Raw genomic sequence first — 17324 nt, 5'->3', positions numbered from 1 at the left:
AATTCTTTCTTGCATTGTAAATTTTTTTATAACAGATGAATGCTATTGTTCTAGAGATGTGGGTGAAATTGGGTCACGTACTGACCTTTTTATCCAAAGAGTACCTTGTACCATATCAAATAATCTACAAATCGTATATATCAGATGAGGTGCGCTAAAACTGAAAAACCGTTGCGGATCAAGAGAGGAGATGAATAGTCTGGATCATTTTGTAAAGAGATACCACTATAAAATCTTTCCCTATAAGACACATTAATATGAAAATGAGACCCTCAGCATAAGTAGAATGGTAGCAAAGTTAGCTTCTCTAAATTCTTGGGTTAAATTCAGTCGGGGTTTCTTTTCAATAAAAGTTTCATGTCTTGTAATACTAAGTGAAGCTTAAACAGACACTAGTTCACATCGAGCATAGAAAAAATTCATTAATTCAAGCACAAAAACCTTTTCTCAAGTGGCCACAAGCACAAAACTGATAGCCTGCTTTGCAATGGCAGTTGGAATAGGTCTATTCTAGTCATGGTTTCTTTTTCGGTAACCATCCCTCAGCCTAATCTCGAATGCTCCACCTTTTTCATCTGGAATGAAAATCATCATGGGAGGTCTTAGTTAATAATCAACTGCCATCAGAGAAGAAGAAAAAAGAAAAGATAACTGCTTCCTTTTTCTGAACCTCGATACCAGGCATGGAAGCACCATTGTAGCATCAACTTCATACTTCGAGAAAAGAGTCTGGTCCTGAATGACTCCAAGATGATTTAGCCTTCTAAACTGGACCTTGCTAGAGTCCATTCTCTTCCTGCTTCACAAGATATAAAAGGAGATGAGAGAGAAATATCAAATCCTGCTCTTGATGTAGGAAATGCAAGTCGCTACAATTGTCGATGCTTCATGTCCGAAGGAACTTTTCAACATCAGCAGCACTTCCTCTCGCTAGCTATCCTGAGTAAGAGGGGGAGGAATTTAGGTCTGGCATGGAAAACACCATATTTTCAGATGCAAAGAGTCCATCAAATAGCCATCCATCATTTCATCTCCGCTGTACTTCTTGAACTTACACACAAATGGTCAATACCAAATTTATATTGTCAGATAAATTCATGTCAATGCATGAAATCCAGCCTTGCAACCCATCTCACAGCCCTTTGTGCAAATTGTTAGGCATGGTCGGTCTCTTGAAAGTTCCACAAATCTGTTTTCGCTTTCATCCAGCAACCTAGTGTTTCCCACACCAAGCCAGCGTAGGCCACGGAAGAAGGGAGGGGCAAGTAGCCAAAAAGAAGCGTTTGACAACCCACTACAGCTATAGAGATCAAGCTTTCGAAGTGGTCTTCTTTTGCCCTCAAATGCTTCCATTGAACCCAGAACTGTTATAGAAGCATCAGTGACATAGAAACAACTCCGGATGCTGAGGTTGGTGATTTCTCTACAGACCTCAGCAATAGTAGACATACCTTTATCCGACAATCCAGGCAGGTAACCCAGATCAAGAGTTGATAAAGTTCTCCTAATAATGCCATCCTGATACAACAAAAGCGCTATCCCTCTATCTGTGATCCTTTTGCAGCCCCTTAGACATAAAGAAGCAATCGGGCAACTCCCATGACCAAGGGCTGCTAAACCACTGTCAGTAATATCAGCTCCACCAAGATCCAATGTAGTCAATTTACAAAGTTTTGAAATTGAAATGAGCCCAACATCTGCAGTGCTTTTGCATCCTGAAAGGTCCAGAACCTCCAAATTTCTGCATAAGGATAGAGATTCTGCAGTTTCACTGGTTACAAGATTGCAGGACAACAATCTCACTTCAACAAGGGAGTTTGTGGCATCAGCAAGATTGTGAAATGCCAAATCTGACAAGAAAAAAGCATTGACGACCTCAAACCTTTTCAAGTTCTTGCAGGAGTGAAGAAAAGATACATAGCCTGCATCGGTCACTCGAGAAAATCCACCAAGTCTTACTGATTCAAGTCTTCTACATCCCTCAGATAGGAGGAGAATACCAACATCATTCACCCTTCTGAAAGTGGCTGGGTAATTTTGTCTACTCCGTGTAAGCGAAAGGCTAGTCAAATTTCTACAGGAGCCTAGAGACTGAAGCCCTCTGTTGGTCAAGTCATTGTGCAAAGAGGGCTCCCCCAGTGGTTTATCTTCAAGACACAGCCCAACCAATTGAGGAAGACTGCTTGCAATAGCTATAAGAAGTTCATCTTTTATTTTATTTAAAACAAGAGATAGCGACTGCAGTCCATTACTATTGGGCCTTAGAAAGGAACTGCCAGCACCAGCTAACGATGCGGTTGAATTCCTATCAGCTCCAGCTTTGAGGACAAGCAGCTTGGCTTGCCTATCAGATATAGGCTGCAACAGCAGAACTCTAATGGTTTTCGGAAGGATGAGCTGGCTGAATTCAACATAACATGTGTCACCATAATGGTCATGGAACTTTATAGACAGAGACTGCAAAGCAGCGGAAACAAATTAGAATATATGAATTTAACACATCACTTTCTGCTTCAAACAATATGTGAAAAGAAACTGAAAATTTGGAATCTTGTATTTATAAATTTTCACCTCCAAGTACAAGCATCCCTCGAGCATCTTTGCTATGGAATTGTTGCAGTCATCAGGTGATTCAACATCACATGGACATACCATTTCCAATGATAAAAGTCTGACATGGTAAAAAGATGACTTTTCAGGCTATTTTCAGTCCTTTCTCATATATGCAACTATGTAAGATCCTAACTAAAGGGAATACACTCATCAAATCAATGAAAATTATGTCAAAATAAAGTCACTGAACAACATTGAGTGATTCCATATCGCATTTTGTATAAAACTATAATTTTTTAAAAAAATCATAGCATTACTAATCTTCTGAAGTCAAATTTACCTTGCTGTATGTTTGGAATAACCTATGCCATGAGTTTTAACTTTTCAGTTCATTAAGAGAAGTTGATCATTTTTTCGTAGAAAATAGACAAGAAAGAGTTCACATTATGCATGTAAATAGCTTGTCATGCTTTACTAGTTACTGCAATATCAAAAGTGAACATCGAGTCAAGTATCAATGCTCTTGCTGATAAAACATTTCGTATTCGACAAAATTATTGCATTATATATCAGATGAACTGATCGTTGAAATATATAACAGAAATAGCAGGATTCTACAGAAGTTGACTGCAATATTTTTTTTCTTTTTCTCGATCATTTTTTTCTTTTTCTCCATTAGCATAAACCAAATCTCTTACAAACGGTCATTCTACAATGATTCGACAGGCATCAACATATGATATGGAGGGTTTCTTACTTTCTTTTATACCCTTCTTAATGCTTCAAGTCATCTATATCTTTGCATTTCAATTGTATTATGTGGTGGTGGACCTCTTTTCTTCATAATATCTATACTATGTTTAAAAAGGACAGTTTCAAAATTGGGGACCATTCTGTTTAGATTCAGTCTATCATTTTTTCAGAAAGTGCCTTGCCTTGCCACCATTGGTGAGCACAACTGTAGGTATGGATGGTGATCGCAGGGAATGCACATGTGACATGCTATGCGCCAGCCTTGCAATCACCGTCGCTCGAGATTGCACTTGCCTAGTGGCAAGTTAAACCTGTTTGCTTTTTTATACCAACAATAATCATTCTTTCTAGATTAGCAAAGCAATCTTCCATGTATATAAATAAGGAAAAAATTTAAAATCCTAGTTACAAATAAATAAGGAAAATTCACCTAGTTACAGTTCTGGAAGTAAACAAATAAAGAAACAAATCAAAAACCCTGGCTTCCAAAAAATAAGGGAAAAAATAAACAAATAAGCTGCAAACAACTAAGGAAAAGGCCATAATAAAAAAATGTGAAAGGAAACAAAAAGGGGAAAAATTGAAAATACTAGCCGCAAGGGAAAAAAACTAATAGAAGATATCCTTTTTGGTGACCATACAAAAAAGAAACTCCTTTCTCTCTGTTATTCTCTCACTTAAACACAGGGAGAAAATATATCATAATAAAAAATTGTAAGAGTAAACAAATTAGAAAAATTAAAAGAAGGCTGCAAACAGATAAGGACAAATCTAATTACAAAAAAACCTGATTATTTTTAATATTATTTTCATATTTTAATTTGGTATAATTTAAAATTTTATATTTTTCTTAAACGTGCATTGCATGTGTTCAGTTGCTAGTGAGCATGAATTCCTTTCCCCATATGGTGGAAAAGGCCCTTCATTTTGTCTTATTGCTTCCCATGACACAGAATCGTAATATATGCAACAAAAAAGTAAAAAAAAGTCTCTACTTGGAAGAGAGATTGTCATGTTATACAACAAAACTGAAATAAATTCAGCTAACTCTAAAGAAACATATCATTCAAAATATTAGACTTCATATTCTTTTGATCAAAATCTTTCGAATGCACTTCACATACATTTCTTCTACACTGATGACCGCTAACTCAATTGTGATTCTATAGAGCGCTTAATGTTCAGACAGAAACTGAGGCTGGTGAAAATTTTGAAAAGCCTGCAAACTACAATTTTCATATTTTGTTTTCGAAAACCCACAAGTTTTATGCATTTCTGAGTTGGAATATTTATTCTTTTAATTTTTTATAGCATTATTCTTTTTGATTTATGCTAGTTTGATCGGTCGAAGGAATATCGCATGAACCATGGGAAGTAATATGAGTAGGAAATAAACATGAGATTCATTGACTTCCCTACTTAATCACAAGTTTATATTATAAGAATCCATAGTGTCTACTTTTCTATTTACTAGACCTATTATAATAAAACTTGAGACAGAAGCACTTCATTTTGATAGCTTTGAACATAAGGAACAGCATAGCCCATCTTTAAAATGACAGAACTTCATAAAATCACCTCTATTTTTGTTCTCTACATCCGGAACCTTAACGGTTGCAGTCAAATATATACTTTCTTCATTTATTCCACTAAAATTTCCACATCCTGCTTACTTTAACCATGCACTATAGAAGGCTTAGTGATGCTTTAGGTCACCATTTCTATAGAGGGGAGGATTGAGTCCTCTGTGTATTGGCAGGGGCACATTTTTCTTTTCAGATGACATCTATTGACTTCCATTTAAGCTTTCCTAAAATCCTGAACTCACACTTTTTGAATGAATTATATCATAGGTGGCAAACAACCAAGCTATAGCATGTCCAGGAATCAATTTTGTTCTAACATATTAAATAATTGCAATTATATCTTTCAGGTAAGACAAAAACATCATATTTAGCTCTTCATTCAATGGTTTGATGTGGTCTATGGAAACTAAGATCCATACCTTAAATTGGGGCACTTTCTGCTGATGGCTGTGAGAATATACAAAGAGAACCTGAAGCACTTAAGCAAAACAAGTTCTTGGAGATGTTCCTTGCCAAAAACTTCAATTGAAGAATCATCTAGCTCAACACAATCAAGGGTAAGGCTTCGAAGCATTCTATTATTAGTCAGAACTCTATTCAGGATCTGGACAGTATGTGAAAACCCCTGCAATAACAACAACCAATATTTTAATAAGAAAGACGAAGGAATGTCTAGATTATACTCAAACATCTATTCAAAATCTCAGAGCTGCTAGAGCTGCACACATGCAACCAAACTCTGTCCACATGCTGAACAACCACAATAAAAGCACCCTCTTAATGTGGGCCCTACATATAATATATGTGAGGCCCATGATTCAAGGGCAGCAAGGTGTGCATGTAGGCAGTCTTAGTCTGGTCTATTCCTAAAATGCATAGGTAGGTTTAGCTTTTCCCGCATTCTTCAGCTCTACCTCATAAGATGAAGATTATATGCGAAGATTAAATTTTTGAATGATGAAAAGGAGAGAGCAAAGTGCAATTTGATAATCTACACTTGTTTCTAAGGAAAAATTATAAAGATAAGAGTAGTTGAAAGTGCTGAAGTAAGCAAACTGAAGTTACAAGGCACATCAAAAGGTCCAGCCACCTGAATGTCAAACCTGTCTTGCCACCAAAATAAAATAAAATGCCCAGAAACTATATCGTTCGCATGCCTTTCAATTTTCTAGCCAAACCCCACCTTTTAATTAACCGAGCTTTAATGTGCACGAATAAGTTAGGAATTTGATGAGAACCACTATGAAATTATTACCTACATAGTGGATAGGACATGTTTCTAACTAAACTAATTTCTAACACAGAACAGGCAAATCTGTTGCACACCAAACAACACCCATTTAATGTACCATGGACATTGGAAACCAAATTAATCCATTGTTCACACAATAGGGGAAAATCTTTCTTATTCAAAATTTTAAGAAGATACATCCTAAATAAAGAGTCAACAGGTCCAAAAAATTAAAAAAAAAACATTTTTCTTTTACCAGAAACATTATTGACCAGACACAATCAAGAGGGCATCTAAAATATCTGAAAAGCGTATGCAACTGTCTAAAATTGTAGACCCATTAAGTTGTGCAGAAGAATCACAAAACCAAAGATCCATCTCACATAGAAGCGAGAAATCTGCACAAAGATTACAACTTTACGACACCCAACTAGTTATTCTCGCAAGATGGGTGAAGAAAAGGAGCAAACGTGTCAAGAAAAAGGATTTGGGAGTACTCACAGAGAGGTCGATTGTGGAGATGGTTGAGAGAACCTGCGACACCGAGAACCGGAGAGCTTTGCAGGCGGGAGCCGCCGAGCACAGAGACTCCAAGTCGAGCCTCCCAAATATTTCCAGTACTAGGCTCTGTGGTAGCCTCTCTATCAGCCCCCCATCGCCGCCTCCTCGTACCACCTTCGCCATTTCCGACTGCGCTGAGAGACTCTTGGCGCACGGAGCTGCGGATTAATCTTGGATTAAGTCCGTATCCTGTTTAAAAAGTAAAAAATCGGGGTGAAATGAAGAGATGAAGCAAACCCTAGCAAAGATAACAATGATAACAAGTGGAATTGAGGAGAGCTAGATTTTGGGATCGGTTACCTGCTCTCAAGTAGTGCCCTTCGAGACGGCTCAGTATCTGGGGAACGAGTTGGTCGCCATCGTTATGGATTCGACTCGAAGTAGACGCGAGGGAGAGCGGACGAGGCGACGGCGCAAAAGTCGCCTGGAGGGCTCTCCCACAGGTCGCACGTAGGCCTGTTAGCGGGCCGGCCCGGCTCGTAGTCCAATAGGCCCGAATTCGACCTGAGCTCAAAATGAACCCGTTTAAACTCGAGCTCGAGCCCGAGCAACCCACGAACCCATTTGACTAACGAAGTACTAGCCATTGGGCAATCTGATAGCACCAGTATTAGGAGGTCGTGCTTCAATTAAAAGACATGTTAGCTAGATAAAGGGGAGAAATATGGGTTTTTTGTAGCCCAGGCGGCTGGCATGAAAATTTTGATATGTTCCCGAGAATTAAATTTTGAGTTTTTTGTAGACCAACTTGAAGGTTGTTCTGTTCCTGCGAATCTTTTTTTCACTGCAGGAGTATGGCGCTTCCATTTGAGATTTCATTTACGTGTGGAAAAGGGAGAAGAAGAAAATAACTTAGGGGCAATTCTGCTGTTTTTTCTAGTTCTTTTAGCCCTTAATATCTTTAGTTATTTCAGAAATATATTTTGGCAAGGTTGTTAAGACTGCGTCATGGGACTGTGACAGATCACTGGTCAGTATGGCATATACTATGGTAGGTTCCATACTAATGCATGGTTCATTCTGCACGGCTGGTAACCTGCATGGACACGGATTGGTGATAGGCTGGTCCGGGACCATGGTATTTGAATTGCTGGATCTATGGGTTTCTTTTTGGGCATGAGACTGATGTGGATAATGTTGAGGCTGGTATATCAACAATGATGTCACTTTAGATCTCTTATTAGTTGTGCTGGCATTCCTCTATCAAACACTTGGGACAAATCATGCTTTTTGAGTATGTGATTCTGGAGGTCTTTCTCGTCTCATATGGGTACTTGATCTTGCCTTGGTTATGCATGTTCATGTTGTTTAGACTTTTTTTTTAGTTATTTGATTATTTGGCTGTAAACTTACATGTGTTATGGATCTTTTAACATTTATGTCTTAAGTAGCATAATTCGCAAAATTAGTGCTAGGGCAAAGAAAGTAAACTTTAGGAAAAGGAGATTGGTTGTGATAGTAATGTTCTTGTATGTAACGGTATATCTGTTATTCTCCACCAACTGTTTGATGTGAGTCATAATTTACTTGTTCGATTATGGATTGTAGAAGACCCTGTCCTTCTTGCTTCCTATTTACATATGCTATATTTTTAGAACTCTAATATTTCTCTTGCTGTTTGCATGAGGAGGTTATTATTATAGTAAGCAGTTGTCCTAAGTCTCATGCTCTTTGCTAACAAAACATTTTTTGAAACAGTTGATGGATGTGAATGAAAGTCCTATTTATGTCCTTCTGAATCCTTCGATCAACCATGCTCAAAAGGACCTTCCAGTACCCATATTTGAAAGTGGTGCGTGCTTGCCCATAAAACCTTCTTTTGTTTTCCTCTTATTCTCATTTACAGTATGTGATGCTTTGTACAGCAAAGACTCAAATCTTGCCAATCTGTTTCTTGTTTTCTTCCCTGAAAGAACAAACAGAGGCAAAATTTGTTAAAAATCTTTGTCCAGTTATCTATGATTTTGTGCGTCTATCTCTTTTGTTACTTCAAATAAGATTTTAAATCATGGCAATTTCATGCACTTTCATCCTTGCAAGTGGCAACATCAGTGGCCTTTTCTCCCCCAACCCCCTCCGCATCTCTGTCTCTCTCTCGGTGGGGGGGTGGGGGTGGCTTGTACTGTTAATTTTTTACTGTGTAATGTCAGTTGTGGGCACCTTTATTTAAAGCGCTTCTCATTTTGTAGTGTCCAATAATTGCTGGGGAATATGTCTTAAAAGGAAACCTCTCTATTTACACTTCCATGGTATGTAAGAAGTTGTGGGTCGGACATGCTGAATGTGATTGGGAAAAGTTGGTTTTGTCGTGGCACAGATTATGAAGAGTAGCAGTGAGATGCATTTCTTCTACTCCTACACCTGTTAAATGTAACCTCCCACCCTAAAAATAAGCGAGGAATTTTTTTGGAATTGCTTCTCATTTATAAGTTGTGAAATTTTGTGTCATATCCTTGTTCCTTTTTCGGCCACAGGGCTGAAACCACTGATGGTCCCTTTATCTGCCTATTTTCATGCTTCTGCACATATGGTTAAGATGTGAGTAGAGTGAAGGATTATAAAGAACTAGATGAAATAATGGTTATGCTCCAAGAGAAGCCCAGCCTTTTTTAACGATGACTTCATGGTTTTAGCCTTCAAAGCACTAGTTTGCTAGTATTGGTAGATACAAAATAAAACATAAAGGGGCATCCCACTGCATGATGTTCTCACCATTACGGGGTTTGGAGAGGGTCAGATATACGCAGCTTACCCCATGTGTAGAGAGATTGTTTTCATGTTTCAAATTTGTGACACCCAAGTCACAGTGAGCAACTTTGCCATGGCACCAAGGTCCACCCTCTAGATAGAAAATATGTTTTATTTTTAGATAAAAATAAAAACATACTTTAAAATTTTCTTTTTAAAAAAATCCACCTTTTCCATAGCTCATAATGATTTTGATGGTGGTTCAATCGTGAGCATATAGGCAATGAAGCGGCTCTAAGGCACTTACTTCTGTGTTATTTCAGAAATAATGTGACTATCTAGTATTGCTTGCCACATATTCATTTCAGTTCAAATCTACTAAAGCCTTTAGTGGACTATGTGATCTCCAAAATAATAGAACCATGATAAGACCAACATATGATGCATGATAATCTGTAAGGATTTTTGTCTTTCAATATATTGCAACATAATTCAGCCTAGTGATGCATGATCAGGTCTTTGTAGTGTTGATGGTGATTTATGTGAAGAGGTATATTATGGGGCTTGTTGAATTATTGCTGGAGATGAGGACCTTGCCAATTTTGCAAAATGGTGTGAAGATTTTCTCTTTACCTTAGATTCTGCAAAACCCATCTACCTTTCAGGTTTCTCTAACTTCATATTAGAGGGACCTCCCCGAATTTGATGCTAGTTGATCAAACAAGATAGAAATTTGGTATTTTTTAAGGCTCAAGAGCATTTAAGTTAGGGTACATGAGAGCGAGCCATGATTAAGAAACATTTGTCTTATGCTTAGATGTTAATTCTTGCAGGACAAAATCATTTGTGATTTCAGCAATAGATGAGGCACTACAGAAAAGAGATTTAGAGGAGGAAACATCAATCTAGGTGTTTGTTTTGATGAAGCAATTGTAGGAATTAACAGTTCCTAAGAAACATGGGAAGAAACTAGGGAATTTTTTGTAAAAAACTTAAAGACATAGGATAAAACTAGAACGAAGCAGCAAAATTGAAAAGGAGATAAAAAAGTAAGTTCTATGGATTCATTATCACCATATAAACCTAGGACTCTTGGTTAAGTAATCATCACCAACAAGTATTGTGTATGATTTTTCATACACTACACCAACATTGTTAACTTGCAGTTCATGTTGCACACATGTGGATGCAGCTTGGTGACTGCACTGCATCAACACTCGTTGCATAGTGAGTTGCCAGGTGCTTGCATAATGCCCAAGTGGCTTGTGTGTTGGCCAAGACTATATGGATTGTTATCAAGGGTGGCAAATGGGTCGAGTCGGGCCGGATGTGGGGTGAGTTGGATACTGGTTGGGTTGGATGCAGATTGTGTCAAATATCTATCAACCTGGACCTGGTTTGTTTACTAAACCAGTCACAGTCTAAACCAGAAACCAACCTTTTTATTAAACAATTAACCCGACCCAACTTGCATAACTTGTTTAACAAATGGGACAAATTAGGTTAAATGGGTTTTAAGTTGGTTAAACAGGCCTTTAATGGGTAAAATGAGTCTTAAATGGGTCAAATCATGACTTGGCACAGCTATTAAACAGGTCAAAATTTGTTAAATGGGTCAAGACTCTAAACCTGAACTTGACGCACTGAATAAATGGTTAGGTTGGGTCTACTTGCTTACAGCTTGGTCCTGTTTATGCTTGATAGAAAACTTGAACTTGCTTAAATCGGGACTGTTGCGGGTCAGGTCCGCAGGTCAGGCGTAAATTGCCACCCTTGATTGATGGCTCGTGATTTGACAAGCCATGCCACTTACCAACATAGGAAGATTTGATGGCTGGTGGAAGGGGGCGGTGGCTGGAAAATTTTCATTATATATGCATTTCTATAACTACACAAACTCTTCCATAGTTAACTCTCCCATGAAAAAAAACTTACCCACCCAAGCTTATGTTTCTACAAATACAATACATCCTCTTATTTCAGAACTTCAGAAGAAAGTCCAACCCCTATACCATTAGTTTCCAAAAATCGAAATTCTCAATTGTTGGATCCAGGATAACCAAAATTGCTGCTGCTTTAAATTTTAAAAATTAGAAACACATTCTAATATGGAAACCTAAGCCAAATCCTTGTAGATTTAAATTCTCATGAGTCTAATTGATGGAACTCAGCTTACCATAGATACAGCCTCTTTGAAACTTTTCTTTTTGGTTTTGACACAATCTGCTTGCCTCCTTAGTGTTCTTACTTCAGTCGCACTTTATCATCTCCGCCATTGAATACCCATCCATGTTAAATGAGAGCAACAGAGAAGAACGGGGTTTTTTAGCGGAGTGAAGGACTTTCTATGCTTAAAGTAAGAGATCTCTACTTTAAAAATTGTTTTGATAATGCAAAAAATTAGTTTATCAAGTTTCATTTTCATTTAAAATACGAGATTTATGTCTAGATAAATGCATTTGTTATTTGAGGAACTTTGTATGTATGTTGAAGTCATAGTAAATTGCTACTTTAAGCACTAAAATTGATTGGTGAGAAGGAACAAGTTTAGGGATTGAGTGTAACATGGACATCTAGCTTGCTCGACTGTTCTGGATTACATTAATGAAGCTGTATTGGTAGTTAATACCATAACATTGGAAGCGTAAGAGGCCATTGGCATAGAGTTCTGACAGTTCTGATGCATTATGGTCCTACTATTATATTGGAGATCTTGGAGGATCTGTTGGTCTTGGAGATCTGAATGGTTGATGGCTTGATGCATTCTATATTTTTTTTGCAATTGCTAACGAATACTTGATATGGATGTTGGATCAGAGATGAGAAGTTCTAACGTTGGTACTCTAATTAGGTATGTTCAATTTAAGATCTAAAATCATTAGCCCTCCAATGCATTGCAGTTTTCCTAGGTCCATATTGGCAGAGATATAGGGATCGATACTATAAATTTCTAGTCCATGTTACAATCCTAGTCAGCATGATCGCCTTCATTGGGCTATTGAAATAATGCTCCAATATATTTGCTTCTGCAACACGTGTTGCGCCATTTTTTTGTTATTTTCCTGTTTTACTATTTGTTTGGAACCATAATAATGTATGCAACCTTTTCCACATAAGCTTATGAAGAACTATATGTTTATTGATTCATAAGTTGTTTGATTCACTTGACCTTTTAAAAACTGATAATCCTTTTAATTCTTGAGGCTTTTTTGGGAACTAATGTTTGCCTATCCTATTTCTTGAATGTTTTACAACCCTTGTGTTTGAATAATAAAAGCATATATAGTTCTGTTACTATATTTGCACAATTGTTTTATATATATACCTTAGATCATGGTGCTATTCAATGCATATATCCAAGGTAACATATTCTTTCTTACCTAATAAAAGTGCATTTTAGATTTCTTTGGCAAATTCAAGGTTTGATTCCTTGTTTAAACTTCAGTTTGATACCACCTTGTTTCTTATGTGGGGGTCTGGTAAATCAACCTCTTTCCTGTTGTTATATAAGTTTTATAAATAACACATTCCATCTTCTTAATCTTGTAAATTGCAGTAATGCATTATATTAATTGTGACTTATTCAGTTTACTGGACTTGTACCAAAACCATGGATGAAGTGCTTGAGATTTCTTTTCCAAAATGATGATTTTTATATCAGCGATTCAGAAGTGCTCTTCTGGATTTAAGCCTCTTTCCCAGAAAGCATGCCACACATGCCTCAAGTTTTAACTCATACTACCTTATTTAAAATCAGAAGTCACCTTACCCAGTAGATTCGAAGTGGAAATCTCTTACATAAAGCCTATACAGATTAAACTGGTATATAAAAGTTTTGAGGCCTATGACATTCTTAAAATATTGGCATGACAACTTGCTTAAAAACAAGACCCTATAATTTACAGTATTTTGTTGAACTCAAACACAGACATCTTACCAGAAATCCATATGGTGGAAGTAGTGAAGCCAATATGGTTTCCCTGATCTGTCGCTGGAAAATGATCTTCCCATGATCAAACAGGTAGATTAACTTCACATCTTGTTAGCAGGCCGCATCTTAACTGTGTTTTAAGTTGGTCCTTAGTTCCCTCAATCTGGTTTGGTCAATCTATATCATTGAAGCTTTAATTTAATCGTGTTTTATGGTTTTAATTTGATACACTGACCTGCATTTGTGCCACCTAATAAAACTGATTTGATTGTAGCAAGGGAATAATTATTATGATTTGGATTCTCTCTATGTAATTTTCTTAGTTGCAAAAGTATTTAATTCTGGAATTTAACTGACAATTGGCCTTCTATTCTGGAAATATGTCATTACTTTCAAGAGTTGCACGTCATTGATGGAATTCCTCAGCTCATATTTGTTAGATCAAACTACACCATTGAGGTTGGTCTTTTTCTTTCCATTTACTTACATTGCTATCTAGATGAGGCAGCAAACGTTTATCAAAATTGACATTTTTCTCCCAAAATTAAGACAGTAGAGGCCGAGCGAATTTCAGTTGATCATGTAGCTCATCTTAAGCCATCTGATGGTGGCTCGGCTGCAACACAATGTGAGGTTTCTTTCTTCAACTGAATTTATTATTTCATTTTATATTTTCTATTGTTTTCTTCTTTTGTATTTATAAATGTACTATGTGAACAGTGGCTGCCCATCTGACTGGCATGCATAGTGCCATCAAAATGCTAAATAGCAGAATTAGAGTTGTTCATCAATATCTGCAAGCAATGCAGAGAGGTACATTTTTATGACTTGAAATCACCTTTCAGACTTATTTAATATTGCATTGTTTTCAATTTCATTTGTGAGTTTCATGGACAATTTCCATTGGAGTAATGCTAGGGGGTGCCTGTTTCATGCACGCGAAAGGGCCTCCAGCCAAACATGGCAGGATGGGATTGGCGTGACTCATGGGAATTGATGCAACACATGGGGGGAGGGTGGTTTGAATATGGAGTTGCCAGGCCAGTTTTTAGTTGGCCCAAGGAACTCTTCATATGCGTTAGCAGGCACCTCGAAGCATTTTCGTTTTTCTAATACTTGGTGGAGGTTCTTTATGCCATGCTGCTTCGAGTTTACATCAACCTTTTCTTTTGTATCCTTTCCATTGCAATCCATTTTTACAAAATCTTTATGCTGAATGCTGTTTTTTGCATTAAAGTGCATTTCTTGCCACTATGTCCTGAATAGTAGAATCCAATCTTATTTATTTTAGTGATGAATGGCTTTAGTGTGAAACATCGAAAATTGGTGAATGGCTTTAGTGTGAAACATTGAAATCTTGCATCTTTGTAGCATGGGAAAAAAGATGGAAAATAATCAGAATTCCTCTTGCACTTCTTTCCACTTACAGTGCTGTAACTTTTAATTGTTGTTGATGGTGTGTTTCCTTGAATTTCCAAAAAATGCTCATAATTATAAAACATGCAGGTGATATTCCTCTTGACAATTCATTGCTTAGACAAGTCTTGAGCCTTCTGAGAAGATTGCCAGCCATGGAATCAGAGAAGTTCCAAGATGATTTTCTGATGGTATATATGTATTGAACAGATTGAGGCGTGCCAACTTTGCTTTGTGCATTTGCTCGTTTTGATGCATTAGACTTCTATTCTACTAAGCTGGGCTACATTGGCATAAAGCCTACTTTTTGCATATAAGATCATGATCATGACAGTACTGTTGGTTTCAAGCAATATAATCTTTTCCAGATGTTAGCTTCTTATATTATTCATCAGTAATTCAGTAACCATATTGATTTTTCATCTACAGGAATTTAACGACACACTTCTCATGACCTACCTCATGATGTTCACAAACTGTTCAAGGTATGCAAAAAGTCTCTTTTACTTGTAAAGAAAGAGAAAATGGTTAAGAGTTTACATAAATGGAAGGCTTAAATTTTGACTCAGGCCTTTTGTAATGCAATCGTGTCCTCCATTAAGTAGGATCATGTAAATTAGAGGAGGAGAAGAGAGAGGGAGGGTGAAGACAGCAATGCCATTTTATATTTGCACTAGATGATCTATTAAATAGTAGAACAGAGGGTCTTGAAATGGGTACATGGCAGTTTTGCATCAACCTAAGGACATATTTGGTTGCAAGAAATGTGCATCCAAGTGGTCCCTTGAAACTTTGATCCGTGATCCCCACCCTGCAGTTAATAAGATGCTCGTTTATTTGTTTACAAATTCTTTTTTAAGAGGCTTCTATAGGAACCAAAGTGACATTGTCTGCTTGCTTCTCTGCCACTGCCAGTAAAATTAACATATGCATATATTTGTTCCAATGAAATCTGAAAGCCTATTGTCTCGTGAGATTTTATTCTTGTGCATTTGTTTGATAGACATGGAAATTTATAGATCTGGGGCTGTTTGTCAAGTTATTTCAGGCATGTGATAACAACTTGTTCTTGAACTCTGCAGTACCATGAATGAGCTGGTTGATAAATTCAACACAACCTATGACAGGCAGAGTAGAAGGGGAGGCCGGACTGCTTTCATATAGCTGGTGTGCTTGTTTTACTGGCATTCTGTCTCGAAGTTTTTCCTTCATTAGTTGGTTCTAGAGTTAAATTTTCTTCTCAGTTATAGAAGGGGTGATCATATGCTTCATACTTTTTGTAACTTCTCATTTTTGCTGTTGATGCCTCCAGATAGGAGGGTAAAGTTTTTAACCTTGTTTTTGAAATTTGTTTGTGCATCAAAGATCTATCGCATGGTTTGGGTCATGCATTCTAGATTTCAGAATGTTTTGCAAACTCGAATTCCCTTTGTTCTTCTCAACAGGTGGTATTGAAGTTTTAAGAAATGAGAATGGAATTTGTCATGTGTTTGTTTATCTCCATAGCTCCTCGTACATGCAATGCGTGTGCCATGGACATCAAGTAATCATTTGCTATTTGTGGAGCACATATTGGGATTCTGAGTATATATTAGAAGGCTAGTAATGATGGCAGATGAACTTATTGGTCAAATCAACCAAGTGCTGTCGTGGGTTGATGTTTGCCTGGCAGTTCCGGTTAGGTTTAAATGGGATACCAAAGTATTGCGTAACAGGTCCAAACTCCCTACTACGGATTCTTGACATTATGGAGGGTCGAAAACTGTACCTGAAATGCCTGTTATCAATTGCAAAGTTCGGCGGAGAAACATCCAAAGTTTCAGAATTAGTTTAAACATTTCTACCTTTCTCATAATCCATCATAGGTGGCAGTCTGTATGGTTGTCAGATACCCCGTTGCAAGCTACTGCAGATTAAGTTCATGCTGTTTTGCGTCCAGGAAGATCTATGTTCTGACTTCAAATGGGCTTCGAGATGTATGGCACCTAATATCAGATCCCTTGGGTCGGATTCCTTCTTTATTGCAATCTTTTTAAAATTCTATGGGGTATTCTTCAAATTGAACCGGAACAGTTTTACGGTACAGAACAATAATGGTTTCTGTTATTGATTTTGGATCCATCGGCGAGGCAATCTGCCTCTGATTCTGAAGTATTCGCCTGAACATATACTGAAACTCGTCTGATCAGACAGCGTCACCGTTCAGATTTTCAACTGAAAAGTTGATGCCCAACTCCTCATCTGATCAGACAGCTTCACCGTTTAAACTGAAAATTGAAAATTGCAATCCCAACACCTGCCGCCGTGGAGAGTTGCTGATCCGCATAGAAAAGCTCATCGGACTGGATAGGGTATTGAGAACAGGGCAGAAAAAAAGAGCCTCGTGTAGAATAGAATAACCTGTCTTCTTTATGCCTGGGTTTTGAGCCCTCTGAGTTGGATTTCTCAGAGGCCGCCCATCTGAGTTAGACTTTTCAAAGTCCAAATCTGAGTAGGAGACTACTTCTTAGCTTTTCCTTACTGGATGGGGTGTTACAAAAATCTCTGACCGTAAGCAGTGCTACAGTTTGGACACTTGCACCATGGCCACCGTACGTTTCCTCTA

At 37.5% G+C, this 17324-nt stretch overlaps 2 protein-coding genes across 3 annotated transcripts; one reads left to right on the top strand and one right to left on the bottom strand.

Annotated features, from left to right (window-relative positions):
* Positions 1–280: 280 nt before the first annotated feature.
* LOC149751643 (F-box protein At-B-like) lies at positions 281–7132 on the bottom strand. 2 transcript variants are annotated; one of them, XM_089926058.1, is made up of 5 exons: positions 6985–7132; positions 6625–6873; positions 5312–5517; positions 2572–2671; positions 281–2457 (listed from the first exon to the last, which is right to left on the bottom strand). In XM_089926058.1, the coding sequence occupies exons 2-5, from the start codon at positions 6805–6807 to the stop codon at positions 1096–1098; spliced, it is 1851 nt and encodes a 616-aa protein (XP_089782184.1). In that variant the 5' UTR covers positions 6808–6873; positions 6985–7132; the 3' UTR covers positions 281–1095. The 2 variants fall into 2 exon arrangements, with proteins under 2 accessions (XP_089782184.1, XP_089782183.1); XM_089926057.1 differs by lacking the exon at positions 6985–7132 and having other exon boundaries at positions 6625–6978.
* Positions 7133–7803: 671 nt separating this feature from the next.
* LOC103722390 (COP9 signalosome complex subunit 6-like) lies at positions 7804–16216 on the top strand. Its single transcript, XM_089926059.1, has 8 exons — positions 7804–7954; positions 8383–8476; positions 13701–13762; positions 13853–13931; positions 14024–14116; positions 14810–14910; positions 15149–15204; positions 15802–16216. The coding sequence occupies exons 2-8, from the start codon at positions 8386–8388 to the stop codon at positions 15881–15883; spliced, it is 564 nt and encodes a 187-aa protein (XP_089782185.1). The 5' UTR covers positions 7804–7954; positions 8383–8385; the 3' UTR covers positions 15884–16216.
* The last annotated feature ends 1108 nt before the right edge of the window (positions 16217–17324 follow it).

Source organism: Phoenix dactylifera, chromosome 11 (assembly GCF_051530095.1).
Source record: "Phoenix dactylifera cultivar Ajwa chromosome 11, Ajwa_hap1_PhDact_Kaust_v1.1, whole genome shotgun sequence".
Classification (NCBI taxonomy): Eukaryota; Viridiplantae; Streptophyta; class Magnoliopsida; order Arecales; family Arecaceae; genus Phoenix; species Phoenix dactylifera.
Note: the sequence above shows the minus strand (reverse complement) of the source record. Positions and strands in the feature narration are given on the sequence as shown.